We start from the raw sequence: 25,220 nt of genomic DNA, 5'->3' as shown, positions 1-25,220 counted from the left end.
GAAAAGCTTTAAACCACAAAAATCTAATATCAACATGAATGTATGGGGCTTCATTTGAAAGGCACCATCTCTTAGGTTTTTTGTTTGTTTGTTATTGTACGACAGCCTTAACACCCTACCAGGGGTGTCCAACTCCAGGCCTCGAGGGCCAGTGTCCTGCAGGTTGTCTACAGCTGATTTAAATGGCTAAATTACCTCCTCAACATGTCTTGAAGTTCTCCAGAGGCCTGGTAATGAACTAAACATTTGATTTAGGTGTGTTGACCCAGGGTGAGATCTAAAACCTGCAGGACACCAGCCTTTGAGGCCTGGAGTTGGACACCCTTGTCCTTGACATTTCAGTGGTAACCTGGTGGATGTCAGGAGGGTGTGGTATGTGTTTAAGGGTCAGCACTTGTGCTGCTCTAACAGCCTTGTAGCTTGTCATCTCTCAAGAATACTTCAATAGTTTAATATTTCTTTTAATAGAGGTAATATATTTCTTTTTCAGATTCAGGTGGATTAATTACAGACATGTAAATACACTGCCATAAGTAAATTAAGTTCATCTGTCTTTTTGGATTAAGTGCATTTCCCATAAATAATTTAATCCATGTTTCAGTGTTAAGTTTCTAATTTTATTATATTTCCTCATGTACCTGTTTAACATTTCTTACTATACACAGAAAGAGATTGTGACGGGAGTCACTGGAGCTTGATTATTTTAGCAAAGACTGTGTAGGGGTCCTCTCTATGTAGAGTTGCCTCACATCCTTGGTTTGGTCTCCAGACTACTGGGAAATGTCTGGTGTCTTTTGGCTGCTACAGCAGATGTTTGACTCCTTTTTGTTTGTCCATTTTTTTTTTGCCAGTTTCATTGCGCAATTAATGTACAATTGACTTCTTTGAGCTGTATGTTGAGCAAGCCCCTACTTTACTGTACCATCTTTCAGAACCTCCGGGATTTTACCACACAGACTGCCAAACCAAAACAATGAGCTGAAAGAAGCTGAAAAGTTGTAAATAGGGTGCTGGTTTGGGAGTGGGATTGGCAGTCTGAGCAATCTTTTAACACTAAACAGTCTTTTTGTGTTTTCATTCAGTGCGTTTTTGTTTTACTGCAAAATTATTGCACTCAAAGAAGTGTATCTTGACACATACAAAGTTCTTTATGATGCATTCACCCAAAAAGCGCAGGTTAATGCGAACTAAAAAGGTAAAATAATGCTCTAAGATCTTTACCTTACAATATGAATGGCTTTGACATTGTTATTCTTGTGAATTGTTCTTATATAAAATGTATTTAATTGCACTGAAACAGCAAGTTAGTCTGCCTGCAGCATTTAAAGAGTTTCCCGCTGCTATGTATGTTTGTTTGTGTTTATTGCAAACATCCTCAGATGTGGGAGGTAATGGATGTTGTCGTTGCCCTAGAGCCCCACTACACATTGACCACATGTATGCATTTTGTGTAGCTTACTGTGCCTTTGCTGTACAAGCCAGCACAAGCAGCACTTTTGGAGAAATTCTCAGCTGTACCTGCACCACAAATAGAGCAACTTAGCAGTAAGAAAGCACTACGTGGTGATCAGGGCTTTAAAATGTTGCAATTGTATATTATTGTTATTAATAACCTTTTTCCTTGAATGGTGGCCTGCCAGCATTTGAATGGCTTAACTTTGATGGGAATTTTACATAGTTTAAAGTGAATAAAGAAAGACTACTTTAGTGAAAATGCATTACTGTTTTTGTTGTGTACTGTTGTTTGCCTAATGCAGCATAGCGCATGCAGAAATCGCAGTTGTATGATGGGCCACTGTAAGGAAGTCACTTCGTCAGGCGCTCTGAAGAAGTTTTTGGCAAATTGACGGTAACCCTTCCTTAATGCTCTCATCTCCCAGATTAGAGTTGATAATGATACAGCTCTGATCCTTGATGAACGAAGGCCAACCGCAGGTGAATGTAGCTGAATTTGGTTTGGGTGATTTTTAGCTGGGAGCAGAACCTCTGGCCTAATTCTACCACCATTTTACAACTGAGTGCTGTGCCTAGCTATGCCCATTGTCTGCTCTTTATGTGGTGAGTCTGGCTTGACCCATGCCGTCCTGGATGATTGCTCTCCAGAAATGTACTGGCGTAGACTGACAGTACGACCAGGACGGGATGTTTTCGGGTTATTGGAGTTAGGTAGAGCAAGCGTGGAGAGTTTTCTCTCTGCCATTGATAGAGTTTTTTGGAGATGACAGGGCATCTGAACTAGTCTGAACATAGTCAGTATGCAAACTTAGAAATGTGGAAAAATGTGATTGATTGGAGCTGATTCTGTAGTAGAAATCATTATTGGGACTGTTGTGCAAAGGAATGTTCTTTTTTGTATTCCACTATTTTGTGTATCTATACTTTTTCTCTCTGGTATTTGTAGCCAACCTATGCAGACCAGCATAGGCATGTGTGAGTGATGCCAAAGAAATATGGTGCCGCTGGCTTGCCCGAAGACCGCACAGAGTGCTCTGCTGCCAACAGAGCCTCCAGTAATTATAGACCAGGGCTGTGGATACTGTTGCTCTTCAGGCTAAAATGAAACTAAACCCCCTATTTTATACTTGGTATTTGGTCGTTTCTTCAGTGTTTAAACGCTGTGTTATTTTTGGGCTGTAGCTTGAGTCTCTTGTGTTTATAGTACAGCCTGACTGAGTTAAAGTATAGAATAACTATCCAGAACATAAAGGCAGGAGTAGCTTTGATGCCTTTGTTGACATTGCAAGTCTTCTCTTTACCCATATGTTTTGTTAAGTCTCCATTTTTGTTATTATGTTGATTAATATATGTATAAAATACTCAGTTGCACCCCATCTCTGTATCAGTCTCTAAATAACTATCAGTTTCTATTTCTAAATCGCAGGTTATGTGGTAGGAAGCTAAATTGTATGTTGATGTTAAATTTACAGTTTTGGCAGTATTCCACCGACACTGTTAAAGCAACAAATGATTAACATGAGTGACACTAAAGCCCATCAATGAGTTTAGTGGGCTTCCTCACCCCGAGGCCATTCACACTGACCGCTGGCTCCTTTACCAGTACGCTGCTGTTCTTCAAGGACTGCGAGGTCGCTGTCCTGGTGTTCTAATTATGTCAGGGTGGAAGTGACTGCAGGCCGCTCTAATTGGCCAACAGGATAGTGGCATCATTTGTCCCTCTGTTATTAGATTTTGAGTGTATGTTAGCACAACAGCCTGCTGGAACCCTTTTTTAATGATCATTTTCATGATTTCTTCAAATGGGCTTTCAAATGATTTGGGATGTACCAAATATCCTCTATTTTCTAAGTTATAAGAGGAAAAACTGACATGTTTAAACTAAAATATATACATTTTTTGCTTGTTTTTGTTTAAGAGAACTACTGCCATACTTTTTATTTAAATGCCTCTTCTCTCCCAAGCCCATCCCAAGTAGACATGCCATAAGACTTTTTGCCCCTATTGAGCAGCCATAGTACCTAGAGTGCCTATTCTGGTGAACTGACACAATGTATATCAAGTTAGGTCAGTTTCCACTATCTCTTCTAGTTGATTTTTATGGAATTATAATATGTATGAAGTTAACGGTCTACTGAGCAGGCTTAGAAGCAGTGCTCACAAATGTCAGGTCTACATTCTTCTCATTAAAGAAGAAGTCTTTAATCCTCGAAACTAGTTTGATTGAAATGCCTCCAAGCTGCTGCCGCTTTGCTGTTAGCTTGCAAGCTTTCCATGCAATGTTAGCTCTCCTGCTAGCAACCAGTGGACTACTGCTATTTACAACTCAATTGATTGGGTTGGCTGTTGGTCAGCTCATTGTCAGTGATTTTGTGTCAAGATGGGACTGATGTGTCATGATGGGGGGGCTTAAGAAAAGGTCTATTATTAGTGTGCTGAGAATTACTAGCAGTAATAGGAATGGCTTTTTTTTTCTTTTCTTTTTTTTGAGGGAGGGGTGTAATAAGACTATAGTTTTAAAGATTGAACTCAACAATTAAAAGACAGTAGATAATTTAAGGAGGTATAAGTTGACAAGAAATTACACATAAGGCTCTAAAGTTTGACACATGCTTAGTTTTATATAGAATTGTTATCGACTTTTACATTTTTCCTTTAATACAGTAGTTTTGTTGTTTCCATGGCAATGTGTTATCAGTCCCAACACCTACAAATTTTCTGGCTTAAACGCTGTCATTTCAAGTGTGGTCAGTTTCTTAATTGGTGTGGCTTACTACTACTACCGCACTGTGTATGCAGTTTTCTTTACCATATACAATATCAATTGTTTGATTCTCTTATGTTTTGCTAGTAAAAGTTTCAAATTAAAAGCAAAAATTTTAATTTTTCTGAAATTCTTCTAAGCTGTTAAGCAGCATGTTTATTAGATATTTTTAAAAGTAGGTATAAATGGAGAGATCTATTATTGACAGACTCATTTTTTTGACCAAAACAATGCTCAGTATTTTTTTTTCTTCCCTGTCCTCCTCCTTATTAGCCACAATGAACGGAAGGTGACCTGCAAGCATCCTGTGTCAGGCTTACCCTCGCAAGACAACTGCATCTTTGTCATCAACGAACAGTAAGTCTCTTGTTTTTTTCTTTTCTTTCTCTCAGAATGCCACTGTGCAGCATTTTTAGCACTACAGTATGCTGTTGAAACTCCTCATGTGTAGGCAACATTGCATAAGTTGTTGCCGTGCCATCGTCTATTTGCAGTTCTGCCCTTTGAATTCAAAGCCTCTATTCAATGCATCCTCAGTTATGCGGTTTCATAAAGAAATTTCTCAGCAGTAAGAAGGAAAGTTCTGTTAAGAAAAAAACATTTGTAGGTAACTTTTCATATTTCAAAGACTTAAATTGTAGTGCTGGTGCTAAGGCCCCAGAGTGAAAACCATTATTATTTCATGCATACATCAAATAGTGGAAAATGTGATTTATCACATTTTGGCCCTTGTTTTGACCTGGAGAGAAGTTCATGTCCTTTTCATATACAGTACAGGGTCAACTGTGTGATGTCCATGTGATCATCTACACTGCTTTCAGTCATCAAAATTTTGCCCACATGACTGAATCAGATGTCAGTCATTTCAAGCTTTTACTTACAGGAGATCAACACTATGACTCAGTCCAGTATTTTAATTACCATCCTCTAACTTCATAACCTTCCTGATTGACTGTTTAAGTCCGCAGCATGTCGAAAGTGAGGACAAATATCTGTCTGCTCCACTGCCCTCCTTAACTAGTTCCCATTCTGATTTACTTCAGTCTGTAACATTGCTAAATATACACAGCTTACATCGCAGCCCACAGCGCTTTCATGGTTTACTCTAGCCATCATAGCTTAATGCTGCGGAGCATGTTTCAGCTCTGCTCAGTTTCTAAGTTAGATTTTAAACCCCATTCATTGTAGATCTCCTCCACTAGATTGTTCCACTAAAATCATGCCATCACAACTGGTGTCACTTATTTTAGCACCGAATACTGATTGAAACACGTTCTGCTCCAAGACGTATAATTTCACTCTCAAGTGGTTCGGCAGTAAAGAAGAAATCCCGCAGTCGTTCTTTATGAGTACCAGTTTCAGCTTTTTCCAATATGTGGGTTAGAAAGGTTTTTTTTTTTTTTCCAGAGCATGCTGTAGTGACCTATTTGTCTCTCTCAAAATCTTCTGAGCAGCACTTTTCTTCAGTATAGATTGAATAATCAGGGAAAAAAAGTTTGTGAAGAAGCTTGTTGTACCAGAACTGTGACACTGCACTCTCTTGACACATTCCTCTCTCCACTGTGTTGCTCACACATTTCTGACGCTTTTCACGCTAAGAAGCACAACATGTCAGTGCTAGATGATATCTAATTTAGCAATTTGAGTTTTATCATTTACAGAATCTGCAAAAAAAAGGAGAAAAAAGAACGTACATCGGGTCCAGTTAGCGAAGGCAACACAGAAAAGCGGTAAACCTACATGACTCACAATTCGAAGTTTATTACAGAGCATTTCATCCAACGGTTGGCTCTTTTTTTTAGTAAAAATAGTACAAGGCCAAAATCTGCACCGTGGACGAGTAATAAAAGGCAAAGACGGATTTAAGCTGCCACAGGGATAAAGGGGCCTTGCTGAAAATCTCCGCTTAATCTGCTCTGCACTTTAAATGCACTCAAAACACAAATCTTTGCCTCAGTTTGGCATTATAATCAGTCTAGTATAACATAAAGCCTGCCTCAGCCCACCTTAAGATGGAATAAAAAGTGAGTAATTCAGGTGAAGGAAGCCTAGATTAGATTTGAGTTAATGGATTGGAGAAGACAAGCGGCCATGTTTACTTTGAGTTCCTATTTGTGTCCCATTAGGGTAGATATAGCAATGATATGTGAAGCTTCATTATGAACACATAAACTGCAGTAAGTTACAGGATCTTCTTTCCCTTAAACAGCTCTGCTGCTGGAAAGAGGTACAAATAATAAACTGCAGATTTATGTAACAAAACAAATGTCAGTTAGTTACATCATTTTCAATTATTTTTGTAATTTTGCCAGATAATGGGGTGCTGGTTGAGCAACTGATCCATGTGCCGAAAGGCTACTGCAGAGGCCCGGGTTTAGCTCCACTCCAACCTGTCCCTACGTGTTACCTTTTAACTTTCTCTCTTTTTCCCTTGTCCCTTGTAATTTCCCTCATAATCACTTGATCCATCGACCGCTCATACTGAGGCTCATATTGAGGCTCATATTGACGCTGCTGGCTTGTGGATGGCCCTGAGCGCTGGATAGCTTTAGCTGTTTTTTCTTTGTTAGTGTCTTTAAAATGTTCACGTTGAGCCGGGTTAGGGTGATTTAAATGTCTCATTAGGTTTGTCGTTAGAACTGTTTTTCCGCCGGTCTCCCTGTGGTTTACTTTGCTGAACTCTGGGTCTTCAGTCACAGTGAAGAGCTCCCACGATAACGACATGTTAGCATGTGGCTGTGAGTGTGTACAGGATCTGCACATGAATAAAATAGATCAGCTGGCAAACAGACATGAGAGGCTGACCGGCTGGTCACCAGTTCAGGCTGTGCACACTGAAAATCAACCATTTCCAGTCTCTGGCTGGTCAATTGCTACACTTTTAACAGGAAATTCTAATAATACTGTACTGTAATTATACCACTTTGTTCTGGAAAGCTGTCACTTATCAAGAGACTGAGTGGTCTTTCACATTCTGAAAAGTATTAACAAAACAAAGCTGCTCTTTATGTTAACATAGCCAAGAACAGTAACCAGGAACAGTTTCCCTTTCTTTATTTCTCTATTTCTTTAGTTATTGTGAGTTTCACTTCAAGGTTCAGTTTGTAGTCTTCAGTTACATAAATGTGTGACAGGAACACATGACACTGTCACTGCTACATTGCTACGCAGGGTATAATTAAAGCTATTATTTGCACATTAGTGTTCTCAAACTGCTATAATATTCATTAAGAGGCTGTATCACTCATGTGTCATACATACAGCTGTGGCGCAATGTGCGAAGTTACCACTAAAGTGCTGTATGTGCCATGTGACTTTACCCATATCTGCCATTGTCAGCTTCACCATTCTGTTATACTGTGTAAATTTTTTCCTGTTTTTAGTGTTCTGCATGATCATGTGCAGGCTAACAGGAGGTATTTGTTTACAGCAACTCACATGTAAAAATGTTGACCAAAACGCTGTCTCACCACGTGTTCAGCGTGTCAGCTGTTTCGCAGTGCAGTTTACTGCATACTGCACTAGCTGTTCATTTAAAATGTATGTGTCCATTAGAGTGTTAGGGACAATGTTAAAAACAGGGCTGTTTTACTGTAGTGTTGGGTTGATTTTTCTTATTACAGGTTGTCCTTTAGTTAAATTTGTTACTTTAATAATTTTCAGCTTACTTGTCACTAGGGCTGCCACGATTAGTCGACTAGTCACGATTACATCAACTATCAAAATCGTCGACGAGTAATTTAATAGTCGACGCGTCGTTTGAAGCTTTGTAAGATCCCAAAAGACGCAGGAATAAGTAGTAGGATTTAAGAGTGTAATAACTGACTGAAACACTGAAACAGGAGATGGCAGCACTGCATGTACGAGGATGCCAGCTGCCGTTAAACACCGAAGAAGAAGAAGTGTCCCACAATTCATAGCGCGGCCCTGCTCAGTTTCCAACAATGGCCGCAGCTAGTTAGTTTTAATATTACTCTTATTATTCTTTCTGGGTCACAAAATAAACGTTTAACATGTTTTCAGGCGAGAATGTAGCTGTGTAAACTTCAAATATCTGCTCAGTTTATCAAGACACCACATATTTTCAAAAGCGCTCCGACGTTTTCGGAGACGTCTGTTACCCACCAGCTCGATAGCTAGCCGGGGGCAAGGCTCACTAGAGCCGCTGAGAACACCGGACTCCCTGCAAATCGTTTTCAAACCCACCGCCGTCTTTCGCTACTCAGGTTAAACATGATATATAAGTCACTTAGATAACTTAAAAATGTTATTGTTTGGCTTTTTTCAGTATTTTATTTGTTCCTGAGTAAATCGGTTTGGCTGAGATTAAAGTTATAGTTTTTACACAGCTGAATAAACATCAAGCAGACAACTGATTATCAGAAGTGTGAGATGCTCGAGAATATATTCCGGTGTCCTGTTTTATTTTAGATAGCAAGGAGCAGACGTCTGAGTTTATTAAACTCCACCGAAACAATCTGCAAATGTCATTAACATTTAATAAACTATCATCTTGTCTTTATTTTTAGTTAGCACCTTAAACACTTAAAGCTGTAAGCTAATGAAAGTTATATAAGAGCAGGTGCATGCTGGTGCAATAAGCTGTATGCTGTATGTCTAATGGATGCATGATCTGATTAGTCGACTAATCGCAAAAATAATTAGTGACTAGTCGACTATCAAAATAATCGTTTGTGGCAGCCCTACTTGTCACTATCTTGATACATAATGACATGATGCAAAATGAGATGAGATAAACTTTTCCTGACCGAGTAGTATTTGAGCAAGTGTTACCTGATTACAGTAGTCCTCAAAACCCAATCTCAACAAATTTGTTTCCCCTCTGTTTTGTGGTGTAAAATGTGGAAATGTGTCTCTCAAGCGCAGATGGATGACTGAACCATTTCTTTTAATGTAAAACAACTTAAATGTGTTTGTCTGTTAATATTTGTCGTTGTTGCGCACTAACAATAGACTCTGCAATATACTTGTACTACAAAATCCCATGATGTGTATCTAACTGTCTGAAACATTTGTTTTTTCATCTAAACTTTATGAACAGACCCCAGGGAGATCATTACTAACATTTCCTGAGCTAAAGTCAAGCTGCACATCCTTTATAAAAGCCGAGCTGTCAGACAAATCATCTTTTGTACCACTGACTCTTCTCTGTTGAAAGCGTACTGTTTTTTTTAAAGTCTGTGGACCAATATAATTGGCCAATATTAGCCTTTTGCCAATCCATCTGTATTAGCATTTATTACAGCCGATTAACGAAAATGAAAACGTTAATGAAGAAATGGGAGAAAAACCCTTCAGCCATGTTATGAGTGGCACTTTGCAGCTTCCCTGCTGACAACACACCTATCTTGAACACCACAGACTCTACTCTAGCTGCATAACTAAAAATAGATAAAAAAAAGATGGATTTAAAAAAAAGGTACAAATACATACTTTAATGTTAAGCATATTAAAATGGGTTTGAAAAGGGCAAATTACAAAAGGCCGCTGCACTGCCCTATAAAGTTCTTAAAAAGAACAAAGAATAAGAGTATGCAACATACTGTTCCCAGAGCAGTAAGTAAATAATGCCCAGAGAGTGAGCGCTCTTGTTTTATGAATGTTGTTACCGGTTAAGGCTCCACGGTTTCATATGTTATTAGTTCTGTAAGTAGGGTAATAATAATGTGGGTAATGTGGACCCACAGCAAAAAGGGGTTTAGTTGATCTCGGTTTAGAACTTTTAGTATCTGTAAATCTTTGGTGCATGATCCAGTTCTGTTCTGCTCTACACCAGTGGACCTAGTTACACTGTTACAGATCTGATTATGCTTCCCTTGTGTTCCAATCTTTTGTTCATTAAAAAGATAAAGGCGCAGTTCAGCAGCACACAAATGTGTTTTAGAGCCGCCTTGTCTCTTTAGAAATGCTGTGTGGTCATTTTAAAATGCGCCCTCAGCCTCTCGGTTCAGTGTTTTGTTTTTTTCCCCCCAGTGTGCTTAGAGTGCTAGGCTTCAGTGACAGTCTAATCCCTGCTCTTTCTGCACACACAGACCCCCACATTTACACAGACACAGAAAATCCATGCAAGGGGCAGCCTGTATCTGTCACTTTTAACACATATAAGTTTGTTGAATTGATGCAGCAACATCTATTTTGTTTGTCTACAATAATGGCTCTATTAGACAAAAGGTTGATTGCATACAGTTCGCCTAATTTCAACTTTTACTCTCTGCGGAATATTTGAGAGTTCAACCTTAAGATCTGATGTTCAGGTCTCGGTCTCATTTGAGAGTGTTTAGTGTTGAAAACTATAATGACACTGGCGAAAACTAAAATGGAAAAACCGTTGCCGCGACATTGATCTTAAGACAGACTGGCACGCTGCACAGACCTTCCTTCCCGTAGGTAACAGAGCAGCTCGACATTGCTGAAAACAGAACGTCACATGGCCTTTTCAGCTTCACTTTTGGGTTCATTGACTTTGTTGTTGACATTGAGCTCTGGTGAACACAGCGGCGAGTGTTGCCCGTGGTATTTCACATTACAGTCATTTCCACTGTGGGCAGTGCTGTCAGGAGGCAAGCCCCATCCTAAACCAGACAACAGGAATTGAAAACAGACAGCCATTCAAAACAGCACGATAAGAGTATGAATAGTGGCATAAGCCATGTGGGTTTTATTGTATCATTTTACACGAAATAAACGAAAGTTAAACTTTATGCCAAAATATAGCAATGTGTTTGTTTGCATTGTGTGTGCACATGTATGCGTTTGTGATGTTTTGACTCTAAATAACTGTGAAATAGTTACTGGTGAGGCCCTGGGAACACTGCTCAATTCATTGGCTGAGTATTGATATCAGCTGATATTAGCTGAACATCCTGTGTGTAACACTTTGAAGGCTGATGCCGGTGTATTTGCAAATAAGATGGCATTTACTGATAGCGGTGGATGATATTTATCTGCTGTGTCACATCAATTTTGCACAGGCTAAATGTTCAAAGTGTGCTAAAGAGCTGAAAGGGGCGGATGCAGCTCGGGTGGTTGAATAGATTGTCCAGCAGATCGGAAGGTCAGTGGGTTGCTCCTCGGCTCCTCCAGTCTATGTGTCAAACTAGCCTTGGGGAAGATGCTGAAACCCAAGTTGTCCCTGATGCGTCTATCGGCGTGTCTCTTTGTGAATGTTCGATAAGTGCTTTTTCGTGCAGATAAATCACCGTATGACTGGATGAATGAAGCTTGTAGTAGAAAGTGCTTTCACTGCAAAGGACTGAGTAGAAAGGGGCTATATAAGTGTCACACCATATGAGCTTTATGGCTTATAACTCTTTGTGATAGAGTATGAAATGGATTTTTACTCCCGAACCTTATTGTTGAGTTCTTTCTTTTAAATACTGGTTTCAGTGAAATGTTTCATAGTGATGCATCCTTAATTTTTAGGATGTTGATCAGAGAAGAACACTATTGATTATAGTTTTTTTTTTCCCATGTTGGTAAATTGCAAATGACTGGTGTTGGTTTGGTATTCTGCACATCTTCCGTACATGTTTCTAGTGTGATTAGGAATATCTTTTTTTGTGTGTGCGTGTGTGTTCAGTCACTTGTAAAAAGATCTGTAATGATTACGTGTTCCTTATTTTTCATATTAGATTCAATTTTTATGTTGTATTCTGTTTGCTTTTCCAATAAGCACTGAAATGTCCAAATAGAATATGTATTGTAGTGTGGGTGTTTTAGGTTGTCATGGCTGTAATGCAAAGTAATTTCTCAATTTGTTTTTAATGTGCCTATAGTCAAAGGCCAGCTCTTACATTAAAGCTATCAAATTGACACATTTGCGTCTTCTCGGTTTGATTGCATGTGGAATGATTATCACTTCCAAGCTAATTATCTGTAGCCGAGAGCCTAGACGTGTCGTGATGCCAAATAGAGCATCAAATAAAGCACTATATCTCTTACAGTGCAGTCATTTCACACATTCCAGCCTTCCCGACCTTTATTAGATGACAATTTGACTCACCATTGATTATGCTTTAATAAGGATTTCATGAGTCAGTGGAAGTGCTCAAAACGTTTAGACCTCATTTTCAGAAGCAAATTTATTGGACTGAGAAGAAGGCAAATCTCAGTAGCTACTCACCCATCTGTAAAAGCGCCTTTTCTTTAGATAAATGAGTTAGTCACTTATGTATGTGTATCCATATATCTAGTCACATACTTTCATATCTGAAATTATCAGAAGACATTAATAACATACTGCTGCTTTTTTTAAGTAAGCTTTCCCGTCTAACTAACTACTGTACGTGGCTTTCCTTCTAAATGCCGGTAAGACCAGGTCGGTCTGTAATAGTCATTATTTCGAGGGGTTTCCAGGTGACATCAGATCTGTCCCTTTGCTGCACGGGAATGAACATCCTGTGTGTGTCACGTATGGTCGTCCATCGTGATCCCCTTATTGTGTTTGTGCACCTTGGGTATGACCGCATGGTTTGAGCTGTTTCTAATTGAATGCTTATGTTTTCTTGTTGCATTTCTAACAGATGGTTGCACTGAAAGATGGAACTTGGTGATAAAACATGATCTGGACCGTACGAATGTTATATTGTTGATCACATGGTTCGGTTAGATCGGGGAGTGTTTTTAATGCAGAGTCAGCAGTTTCAGCCCTTACCTGCAGCAGAATCACTAGATCTGTGGAGATATCACGGCTGCAGTATTTTTGATCCCCTTTGGTTTTCATGCCTTGTTCCCACTGGACCACAGCATTGTTCCTATCTTAGTGAATGTAGGACATCTCCGTGGGTCGTGTACTGCTTATTCACGTGGTGTTCTGTCATATGCCACAATTACTGATCCTGCTATGCTTTTCCTTTAAAAATAAGACAGATTTAGTCTTTTAAGAAACATCCTGACCCTGTTCACTGCTGCAGCTGCTGCTTCTGGATATGTCAGGCGGACTTTGCAGGACGTTCACTTTAAGCTCTTAGAGAACTTAAAATGTATCAGCAGTGACAGGGTGGGAGTAATTGGTTTGATTCATAAGCCCATGTTGAGATCTCATTATAACAGAGCTTGAACTTCAGAGGAAAGACAGGGAAACATATGATAAGGGCTGCCTGCTCATTTTCCTGCTCCTCTGAAGGTCACTGGAGATAAATATGTTGGATATAACACAGTGTCTATTTCTGATTAATGACTTGCTTGTCTGCTCTTGGCATGTTGTGTGTTTTGTTTAGATCTGCTTCCAAAGTGCCGGCGAATGAGAAGAAGGAACGACCAGTAAGCACCATGAGTGAGGCCTCTAACTACACGGGCGGCTCGGAGCAAGCTGCAAACCCCAGTAGCCCCGGAGGAAGGGTGAGTGACAGGGGGGCTTACGATTCATGCCTGTTACATTAGAAAATAATGGGAAAAACAAGTGGATCACATTTTAATGGCTTAAAACGTCTAGATGTTTCTTTTCCGTGTGTGCGTTGAGCTTAATTTGATTTAACTTGTAGCCCTCAAGACCTTCTAAAAAAATTCACAACTTTGGGAAACGATCCAACTCCATCAGGAGGAATCCCGGTGCCCCGGTTATCAAGAGAAACTGGCTGTATAAACAGGTGAGTAGGAGTGCACAGCTCCAGGTCATTTTTACTCCAGAAAATGCAATCAGAAATTTAAAGGACAGATCATCCAATTTGTTTTCTTCAACGCATGTGTGTATCAATATTTTTAAACCACTGTGGTTATAACTGAAATGTATCAACGTGCGGATGGATTTTTGCAGAAACTTTTTTGGTTGTACCCTGACTTTTTGTCTTACACCACCCTGTTAACAATTGTGTGAAAGTGCAAAATATCAAAAAAGTTGATAAACATGGAAAAAATATGTTAAACAGCATGTTAGCGTTATTAGTCCGAGCAAGCTCATGTCAGGAGCACCTCTGATTTCTGCTGGATAGTATTATCTTTGGAGTCAGAGGCAAGGAAAAGCTTGGCTACACAAAGGCGATAATATAAAACAGTGTTGGGTCTGTTTCCATTTTTAACTGCAAGTGGTTATGCAGCAGCAGCAGTAGTCTTAAGATGAGCACAATCTGAGCATTTCTTTGTGCATCTCTGTTTTTGCTCATCCAGCAGGGCCACTGTATGAATGCAAACCTCCCCGGTTACTTACAGAAGAGTAAAAAAGGGGCTAGACGGGACACCCTTGTGCATCCTAACTGGGAGTTTCATTTAGCGGTGATTGCAGGCGCCCTGTGCAGTTTTGTGAGCACACGATGGGCTCCTTTGGTGCAGCTGCCAGCTGCTTTTTTCTTTGGAAACATCAATCAGGGTGACGTAGATCAAGCAAAAGACTCACAAATCTGCTAGCCTGAATAAAAGCTGGATTTGCACTTTTATTTCCCTGCCTCATTGAAAACTGGAAGCCATTGAAGTCCTTGGCTGAGGGGAAGCTGCAGTCCTTCGGTTGGTCCGCTGCTAGAACAAAGTGCCGCAGTGATTGATGTGATAGTGAAAGCCTCCAGAGAGCAAGATTCGACAGAACTTTTGATAAAGGTTATTTATTCTTCTGCTACTGACATTCAAAAAAAAAAAAAAAAGGGGGGGGGGGGGGGGGGGGGGGGTTAAGACCTGGATTTAATTGAGGAAAGGTGGTGGACACAAGATCTTTAAAACTTGTTACATTTCACATCTACCTCTTTTATGAACATACGGTGCAGCATCTGGTATTTTGAATCTCTCTTGATACTAATGTTTTAACCATTCTGGTTTGTGGAAGTGAATTTCCATTTCAAGCAAACTGCAGCCCACATGCCGTTTGACCATAATGACAGAGTTGTTAAGATCCCCCCTCCTGCTTTTGTCTTCTGGTGGAGGCTACGATTAAGGACTTTGCTCAAGTTTTCCATTAAAGTAAACCAGAGAGTTAATACCCTTTACTTCACCCTTCATCCTTTTCAGGCAGCAGCGTTAAAGGCTTTGAGCTGATACTGAAGAACAACTTAAGCAGAGGAAGTTTGTGTGTGTGTGTGTGTGTGTGTGTGTGTGTGTGTGTGTGTGTGTGTGTGTGTGTGTGTGTGTGTGTGTGTGTTGCATTGTCTTTGTTTCATGCCACAAATTAAGTTTTCCCATCTCAGGCCAAAAATAGCTAAATTTGAGAGTCCGAAATTTTGCAGTGCTGATCGGATGACTTCCATAACCCGTCTTCATTTAAGCAAGGGGTTATTTCATAATTTCCAAAGTTCAGAGAGGTATTTTGGATCACAAATGCAAAATGGTGACCTGTCTCAGCTGGAAACCTAGAAAGTCGTACACAATTATGTAATACAACAAAGAAGTGATTGGCTGTTAATCCTTAGAGATGATGTAGCAAACAATTGATCACATGGAAAGGATTGTATCATAGGACTACAGCATGTGCTGAATAGGATAAAAAAGACAAAGATATTAGAAAAAAATCAAAGCCCCAAACATTTGTGGAGTTAATGTCCCCTATTACTCTGGTGTCTTTTCAGGACAGTACAGGGATGAAGCTATGGAAGAAGAGGTGGTTTGTCCTTTCTGACCTCTGCCTCTTCTACTACAGAGGTGAGTTCAGTCCTGTCATCTAGTGGCACCGGTTTTCGATTAATAGTTCAAGTGCTTTTGTGATCTTCAACAACAAGCGATGCCTTTTCTCATCATTGTTATGTCTGAGTCCCTGTGATAAAGAACATGTCAGGACCAACTGAGGAGACTTATCAGGTGAAAAAGCTTGCAACATCACCTTTTTTCCATCAAGCAAAGCCAGGTCCTTACGCAAGACTTGGATGCAGAGTTAAACGTTAAAGCATACTAACAAATAGGATTTCACACTAATGTTAAGTCATGATGAAACAAGATGAAACAAGTTTATGATGAGGAATGATTCCTTTTCATGCAAGTCACGTCATCATTCATGCTTTTACATGATAGGAGTCTGAAAGTAGTGTTAGTAGTAGTTACACTCAGTTACTGTAGTTTGCATTTTTGTAAAATGTGTGGACATTTCGATGCGATTTATCGATTTTATATAATCTATTATTGATTAAAATGTGATTTTAACGGCTGTTCTCTCATGTTGGACCAATCTTCACATCTAATTTTGACACATCTCTGTTTGGAGAATGTTTAAAGTGTAGACCAAGTGTAAACTAGGTGTGCTGTTTGAAACTGTGAGAAAATACAAGCCTTACCTTTGTACAAGGCTGCACTTCCCAGTGCCGCCGCTTTATGCAGATGTAGTCGTCATTTCTGCTGATCAGGATGACATCCAGTCTGTGTTATTTCTGGTGTCTGCCATTCCCGTCGCCTTCTTTCCACCCACTGACTGACAAAAGCCGCGGACAGCGGCGGACCCAAAGGCTTTATCCAGATGGATATGTTGAGAAACTGTAGCCATCAGCAGAGAGTGGGCAGAGAGGTCGTGAACTCTGCTGCTTCATCTGAACACATCCGTTATCTGCTGTTGTAGTTATCACTCTTTCTGCGCATCAGGATATCCCATGATGAGACTGCTCTGCTGAAGCCTCCGCCTGTAGTGTTTTTTGAAAGAGGCAGTGGCAAAGAGCCCGGTTGGTTGCAGACAGGTGACGCTGTCAAAAATCCATCCGCCCCTCTTTTGAAAATCAGTTAAGGGAGGCAGGTCTCTAACATAACTTCTGAGCAAACAGCTCAACTTCTGATATGTTTGGGAATGTCCAGATTTACCATATATTTCCCAATATTTACTCACAATGTTGAACCTTATTCATGATCAGCCTTATTCATTCCATCATCACCAATGTGTGTTAAAAGACTTTGACTCTAACATAATGGTTTTGAGTAACATGCAAACTTGCACATAAACCAGACAAAGTCCATGCCTATATGCAGTGTTGGGAAGGTTACTTTTAAAATGTATTCCATTACAGAATACAGAATACATGCCCCAAAATGTATTCTGTAACGTATTCCGTTACGTTACTCAATGAGAGTAACGTATTCTGAATACTTTGGATTACTTAATATATTATCATGCTGTTTACAACTACATGAATGTACTATTGCTGTGATTTATTACTGTTACTGAAGGTCCGCGGCTCCAAACCGTAGTAAAGGGACCTCTGGCTAATAGGTCGGGTTCATGTCGGCTCGTAGCCGAAAACTAGCTTTACTTTGTTGTCTGGGTCAACTTTGCTAGCCAGAGACAGAGAGAGGCGTTGAAAGGCTGCTGCAACGGAACTTATTGTTTTTGGAGGAAAACACGAACACGGTGTACAGTCGAGTCTTAATAGCTTACTTACAACTGGGCTCGTCAGGCTCTCTTCTTGGCTGCAGTGGTTATTATTATATTTACATGCTTCCAGCTCCCGTTTTTGCTCGATGACAGCTCGTACTTTTCCTTTTTCTCCCTCCCTCGCTCACAGACACATAACGTGTATGGCAGTCCATTCTCCCTGCAGCACGGACTACACTGCCTATGATGCTACATTCTTTAGGGCTATGCCTGTAGCATTCTGCCTATTAGCTTAGCACAACAACAACAGGCGCTCTCTCACCCAGGAAACACGCAGAGAGAGAGCGTCACCCTGTAACCATGGCAACCGTAACGCTGCCGCCTGGAACAACAGAACGTAGCTGTCAAACAAACCCAAACAATCCTGACCCGCGACAATATGAAACAGGGAAGTACCGCTGTGTAATCCATTTATTTCAACAAAGTAACTGTATTCTAAATACCACCTTTTTAAACGGTAACTGTAACGGAATACAGTTACTCATATTTTGTATTTTAAATACGTAACGGCGGTACATGTATTCCGTTACTCCCCAACACTGCCTATATGGGATTGCAGCAGTCACTGTTTTGTTTTCCTGCACTGTTTTGGGTAAGCAGTACGGGTTGCTTTTATGGAATTTGGAGAGTAAGCTACTCTGCTTAAACTTGGGACCCAATCTAATCTCTCCCCCCCCCATGTGGAGTGTGCACAATTGTCAATGTGGAACCCTGTCTGTTAACTTAATGAGGATTAGAGCAGCCTAGCTGCATACAGCATTGAATCAGTGCTCATCTTTTTCAGTGTTTTGACTTGGTATCCTATATTTATCTGACCAAAACACTGCACAGTTTTTCCTTTCACAGTCCACTTGACTTGCGTCCTGTTTACAAATAACGCTTTAAGATAAGAGTTGACAATGTAGTGTGTATATATATATATATATATATATATATACTGTGTTTTGTTTTTCCTCTGTAGATGAAAAAGAGGAGGGGATTCTCGGCAGTATCCTCCTGCCAAGCTTTCGTATATCCATGTTGTCTGTGGATGATCACATTACCAGAAAATATGCCTTCAAGGTCAGTGCATGTTTTCATTCCTGTCAGACTTTGTTAGGCTGCATATTTTATGGTTTATTATACTTAAAGAAGAAAAGACAGGAATTAGTTTTCTAGAGAAAATGGAAAATCTTGTAGATAAGGCCATAAAAATAAATGTGCAAGTCTCACAGAAGGTACATTTGAAAACTGGTGCTGCACTTGTTCTTATAGTGATCTCACAATATATGTATGTGTATTTTTAGACATGTTGAGCAGTTTCTGGGTTTTATTTCCTATTTAACACGTTGGTTGTTACTTCAGAAGTTTTGGTTGATTGACAAAGTGAGATGTTTGGTCGCTAATGCTAACAACTAAAGTATGTCTCATATTTCTACACTGACTACTGACAGCAGTGAGGTAGGACTACAGTACTATGATGCTATAAGTTGACTTGCAGGATTCAAGTTGCAGGGCAACGGACTTATAATATGAGATCACAGTGGTGTGTAAAGGATTTGACTGTGGGTTCTTCATAAACCCAAAGAGACAACAAAGTTGTCCTGCCAAGCACAGCCAAACACAGACGCCCAGGAGTCTGCTCAAGGTCTCTCCAACCACACAGCCCACTCCTTTTTCAACTTAGATTCAGGCTGAAAAAAAAAAACCCAAAACAAGACTGAGAAAAGAGAAAAGCATGAAAGCAGGACACAAGCTCTTCAGTTCAGTGATTCACTCAGAAATGGGATGACCTTTTGACTGTATATTTTTCATTCTCAACTTTTCATGTCTCTTCCTGTGTTTATTTTAACAATATATTGGTTTGTTCACCACGAGGGAACCAAGAGACAACCGACCATGTGTCTGCCATACAATGCCTTGAATGGTAAGTATTGTGGCAGATTTACTTCCCTAATCTAGCATGACTTAAGGATTTGATTTATTATCATTAACTGCAGAGAATATCTCACAAGTCAGCACCGATTGCCATTAGTTGCTAAAAAAATATGTGTGTGTGTGTGTGTGTGTGTGTGTGTGTGTGTGTGTGTGTGTGTGTGTGTGTGTGTGTGTGTATTTATAAATGCAATATTCTACCCTCCTGTTATTGTGAGGAAACCTTAAAAATCCCAGTCACCCAGTTTTTGTCTTCTCTCTTTCAGGTAACTGTGTGGATAACTCTTCCTGTCCTTGATCCCGTGTACTGTCAAAACAGGCGACACATCCCAACATGAGGACGTACTACTTTTGCACAGACACAGCCAAAGAGATGGAATCTTGGATGAAAGTGATGACAGATGCTGCACTCGTGCAGTCAGAGCCAGTCAAAAGGTTTGTAAGAGCTTTGGCAATAAAGTCATGTTTGCTGAGTGGGCGTGTCATTTTTGAATTGCGAGCACATGGGGGGGGTGTTTGAAAAAGCCATTTGAGGACAGTTCTTCAAACTAGTACTAACAGCTGTGCATCACGTGGTTCATTTCTAGACTCTGATTTCTGTTTTTCTGTTTGTACTGGAAGAGAGTACTTTTAAATTCCCTGTTAAGTTCTTCGGCAACACTTCAACACCCACTTTTGACATCTCTGGTCTCTGGGTTTGTTGAAGAAGCTACGATGTTCTTTCATGTTATGTAACTGTTTCAAGCGCTAAAGTTTATTATGGAGTAACATACATAAGACTGTGGGTGCACTGTGAAGGCATGATGCAGGTGGTTTAAGGGATGATGTGCACAGCTGCGCTGGCTGATCAGGATCACTGACTCATCAGGACAGGTTTTCTTTTCCTTCTTCTTTTTTAAGCTATGTTAAATATCTGCCATTTGGCAGGTTGCCTGTCTAATGCCCTGCTTTTACATGGGCGAGCAGAAACGTAATGGTAACGAGCAGTGTAATTACACAGAGCAGTAGTGCCTGAAATCCTCTGAAAGTCTCTGCTAAATGGGACCGTGTGATGCTACTATAAGATTATCTTATATAACTACACATCGATCAAAACAAAAAGGTTCTGTAATTTCATCTTTTTTTATTTTTATTTACTTCATCGTTTGTTTTGCAGTTGTGTAACTTGAATGCTCGCAGGGCTAAATGTGTGCTCTGCTTGGTTGGAGGCACAGAAAGATGGAGAAGTCATTAAGTGACTAGTGCTGCTATTTGAAAGTATACAAGTGGAAACTCTGAAGGAATGCCTTTTCTGCAGCTCTCTTATTGCTAACCCGGTGAGCCATGCTGCTGAGAGGAATTTGCCAAACTTTGAAGTTGCGACCTTATGTCTGTCTAAGGTCAAGGCATAGTGGCATCTATTACCTCTAGATAACTCCCTAGGGAGCACAGAGTGGTATGCAGGTCTTCTAGACAGGAGGCAAAAGAGAGAAGCAAATGGATTACTGGGATCTGAGCATCACTTTTCTGAAGTGTCTCAGCTGAGGTATTGTTTTACTGGAGATATCTGATTTCCTTTTACACGCCTTCCCTTCTCTGGCAGCTGGAAGAGGCATTGTGCACTTTGCTTTAGTTTGAATTGAATTCACAACATTAGTTGTGTAGTATATTGTAGTATAAACCTAAAAATGTGAATCAAACATCATTTACAGCAATTCCTACCAAATAATTAGTTGAACATGAATCATCTCACCCAGATTTACGTAAGGGTTAATCACATTAAAGACATTTTAGCCTATTGTCTGAGGTTAAAGACATAGTTTTTACATGAACAACAAATGGAAGGAACGATGCCTGAATACTTAGGTGCAAACTTCCACATGTGCTTGTATGACATCATCCAAGCAAGACGAACAGCAATGCTTCTCAGCTTAAACGTGGCTAAATTGGAAAAAATACAAACACAACAGAAGACCAAGCCAAATACTGTGTGGAACACAATACAAATGTGGAAACCGTTTATGGATCCATTCAGGAAACTAAAAGGGCACTTTTCAGCATCAGCAGCTACTTTAGGCCTCATTGGTTTCATATTCATATCAACAAGACTCAAGTTAACAGTTCATGTAGTAATACAGGCTGTAGGATTAAGTTAACAGTGCTTTCAGAGGGGTTGTAAACAGATTAGAAAGGCAGGAAGATAAAACAACACGCCACTCTCAGATTTCACTTGCAGACAAGCATATCTTAAGTCTGGATAATCCAAAATGTCTATTGAAAGAGTTCCAGTGTTTTGTGATTTTTCAAGCCTGAACCTTCTTGTCTCTTTCAGGTTGGACAAACTAAAAGTGGAGCAGTGTGAAGAGATCAACCATGTGGCCAACCATAGAACAGAAACCGAAATCCAGAAGAATGAGCGCAACCGTGAGGTTGACCGTGAGCATGCAGCTGTCTCCCCCACCACAGAAGAAGAGGAGAGAAAGCAGCGAGATGCAGAGCGCTATGGCTTCCAGAAGGATGGGGCCGACCGTGAACGTCCACTCACTAAAATAAACAGTATCAAACTGCAGCCAGCGCAGGCGGCAGCCATCAAGGCTAATATGACCTCGCCGCAGCCTCAGACCGAGGTTGACGGATCACAACACAGCCCCCAAGTTAATGGATCTGGAGAACAGCGTCCAGCTAATGGGACTGGAGTCCCTCCTCTGCAAAGTTCCCCACATGAGCCGGATCGCAGCCTGAGTCGGACCAGCTCGATGCAGCAGCTGGAGCAGTGGGTTCGCACACAGAGAGGACGTGGCCAGGACGACGATACCAGAAGGTTGGTTTAGTGCTATGCCCAAAAAAACCCATCTTGACTTGCTATTGTATAAGCTTTAAATGTAATTGTTTGATTATAACATGCGTACACTGCAAGAAGAGAAATGATGCTATTCAGATGGCGCTGTAGTCTGTACAGTAGCACCAGTTATTTTCATATTATTCCACAAGAGTCAAATCTTAGACTGTTTCCACAACATGAAGTCAAATTTGGCTTTATTGGGTGGAAAGTATGACGTTGGTCTCCTCTTAGTTCTAAGTAGTTAAGTATATTGATGAGGTTTTGATGAGAGGATTTAATAAGCTGGTTCTTGATTCCCATCCCTGGTGTTCACATTTTTGTTAAAAAATACATGTTTTAGTCAAGAGATATGTTTGTCATCAGGCTTGTGTTCATATTTGACACAGCTTTGCCTCATTTTGTGGTTATTATTTGTTTTTTTAACAAACATACATACACACTCGCTTTAGAGGATACCATGGGCAAAACTAATAAGGCCTCAGTAAATATTTTTATGTTGGCCCTCTGAGGTAAACATTTAATTCTCTCTCCATTAATCTCTTTCAGCTCCTTTTGTCATGACATGCATGTTCTCTAGACGGATGTGTAGCAGTCACAAGCCTTTAATATAACACTGCTATACTGTGATTTAAAGACCAGTGAGTGTTTTAGCACGGATCTGTCAGGTCTTCTTATTATTAAGCTCTCCGTACTGACTTTGAACTCACTGAGGAAGTGGAACTTCTTAAAGCCTTGCTGTCAAAAGTAAGGTCTAATTTGTTTCTGAGTAGGGAATTGCTTTGCGAGATTCCCTAAAGACACACATGTAAACAGATAAAATAAGAATCATCCTTGTTTGATACTTAATTAGAATGATACTCAGCGTGAAGTGCTTTTCAACTACAAAGTTTAAACCAACAAATGAAAAGATTCATAACATGGCATTGCTTTGATAACTGATGTTTTTGACTGGTTATAATCAAAATGAAAGAAATCCAATGAGATTTCTTTCAACTATAAACAACTTGTTGCGTCCTTTGAACCTGACAGAGCCTAAAACCACGTTTATCTGGTGTTGTGTATGGAATATATGAAGAATTATCAAATTGTTATACCAACACAGATCATTTTAGGTCTGTGTTGGTATAACACCATGCAGGTCATCTACTATATCATACATGATTAATTATCTGTTTTTTCTTTTACCCCAGCATCACATCGTACCAGACGCTGCCTAGAAATTTGCCAAGCCATCGGGTACCCTACATGCCTCATTATGGAGATGGATATTGCAGTATGCCCAGGAATAGCATGGCACAGCGGGACAGCATCTGCAGCATGTCCCCATCGGTATATGACCAGGCCATGGGTCCTTCAATGACTGAGAAACGCCGCTCCATGCGCGATGACACCATGTGGCAGTTGTACGAGTGGCAGCAAAGGCAGGCCTACAGCAGGCAGCCAGGGCTGTACAGCAATATGGCCAGTCCCAAAACCATGATCAACTTGTCAGAGCATGCTGCACCGAGCCACTCCATCCCCCCCTCGCCCTCCCATGGCTCCCTGTCGATGTACGGCGGCTACTCTCCAATGAGATCTTACAACATGGGCAACACTCGCTCTGAAATTTCCTCTCCCATCTTCCGAAGAGACATGACTGTTGAGAGACGGCAGAGGCCACCAGTCAACAAGGTCTGCTAAGAGATGCATAAACAGGAAATGTTCAGTTCACCCTCATAATAACAAAATCGCCTACTATGCAATAGTCTTCAGTCACCCCTTATTTCTTTATATTTTGCTTCCAAGTATCCAGAATAGTTCTCCAGGCTTTCTGAAGGTCTATCACATTTTTGCTTTGGACACTGGCTGTTTTTTTTTTTCCCAATCATTTTCAGGCCAGTCCTTATACTTGACCATTTTCAAAGGAGTGGGTTTTTTTTTGTTCATCAAGCCATTTAACACTGAAAAAGGCACCTAATACCAGAACCAGTGACCAATGTTGTGTCTACAGATAGCAGACAACTTGGCAAAAAGTATTTTTTAAAGGTATCGTTAACACCTTGTTGCAAAAAAAAGAAATGGCAGGCCTAAAAGTAAGATCTACAGCAAAGGAACACAATCTGAAATCAGAAATTATCAGAAATTATCTCAATGGAAGAGTGGCTGTAAGAAGCCATTCTTAACAAAGAGCAATAAGGAGAAAAGTTTCAGGTATTTTAAATGACAATAGAGCTGGACTGAAAATCAGTAGCAGCAGGTCTTATGGAGTGATGATCATTAGTATGGAGGAGATCCACTGTGGACAACAGCCAAAGAAGAGCTTTGAATGTCCTTCAAGAAGCCTGGAGAACTATTCCTGAAGACAACATACAGAAATTACAAGAAAGCTTGACTAAGAGAGTTCAGGCTGCGCTGAAGAATAAATGAGGTCATACCAAATACTGATCTTCAAACTGACCAGAATTGTGAAAACCCTGTTTGTGCCTACTTTAGTTCCCAAAGTTCGAAAATCAGGTCATGTGTTTCATTTGTTTTTAAGCAGCGCAAACAAAATTACATTCAGCTTTGAGCATATTTATAGTGACAGAAATATGAGACGGATATATACAAAAATATGCATCAAGGGTAGCAAATGTTTCTTTGTACTTGGATGAACCCCGTGGCTATGGCTGACTATTATATCAAAGATATTTAATGTTGCACATGACAGGCCTTTTTTCATATCAAATCTTTGTGTTCTGCAGTATGCTTACCTGCCTGATAGGAGGTCTATGCCAGCAGGGATCCCAATCCAGACCATCACTGCCCAGTCTTTACAAGGCAAAACAGTAAGTCTTGGTCTATGTCATGTCTTCTGGCTACCTAGATTTATATCACTGTGCTGTTCAGCTGAGATACTTCATGCTTGGTTTCTGTACAACTATACAGTCTGGGTTTAACTGGATATCTTTCAAGGACAATGCTGTTTTCTGATGATGCCACCTACTCTACCCTTCTCC

General features: G+C 40.2%; 1 protein-coding gene across 13 annotated transcripts in view; it reads left to right on the top strand.

Annotated features, from left to right (window-relative positions):
* Positions 1-25,220, top strand: part of LOC146515304 (pleckstrin homology domain-containing family A member 5-like) — an 84,750-nt gene that overhangs the window by 42,485 nt on the left and 17,045 nt on the right. For 11 of the 13 annotated variants that reach the window (XM_085167721.1, XM_085167720.1, XM_085167717.1 and 8 more), the window contains 9 exons: positions 4,493-4,576; positions 13,459-13,579; positions 13,723-13,827; positions 15,727-15,799; positions 18,469-18,569; positions 19,741-19,856; positions 21,733-22,221; positions 23,433-23,913; positions 24,966-25,049. In XM_085167721.1, the coding sequence (XP_085023847.1) occupies positions 4,493-4,576; positions 13,459-13,579; positions 13,723-13,827; positions 15,727-15,799; positions 18,469-18,569; positions 19,741-19,856; positions 21,733-22,221; positions 23,433-23,913; positions 24,966-25,049 (1,654 nt within the window). The other 2 variants (XM_085167724.1, XM_085167725.1) reach the window with 2 other exon arrangements.

This window comes from Neolamprologus multifasciatus, chromosome 7, assembly GCF_963576455.1.
Source record: "Neolamprologus multifasciatus chromosome 7, fNeoMul1.2, whole genome shotgun sequence".
Classification (NCBI taxonomy): domain Eukaryota; kingdom Metazoa; phylum Chordata; class Actinopteri; order Cichliformes; family Cichlidae; genus Neolamprologus; species Neolamprologus multifasciatus.
This window is presented reverse-complemented; position numbering and strand designations above follow the sequence as displayed.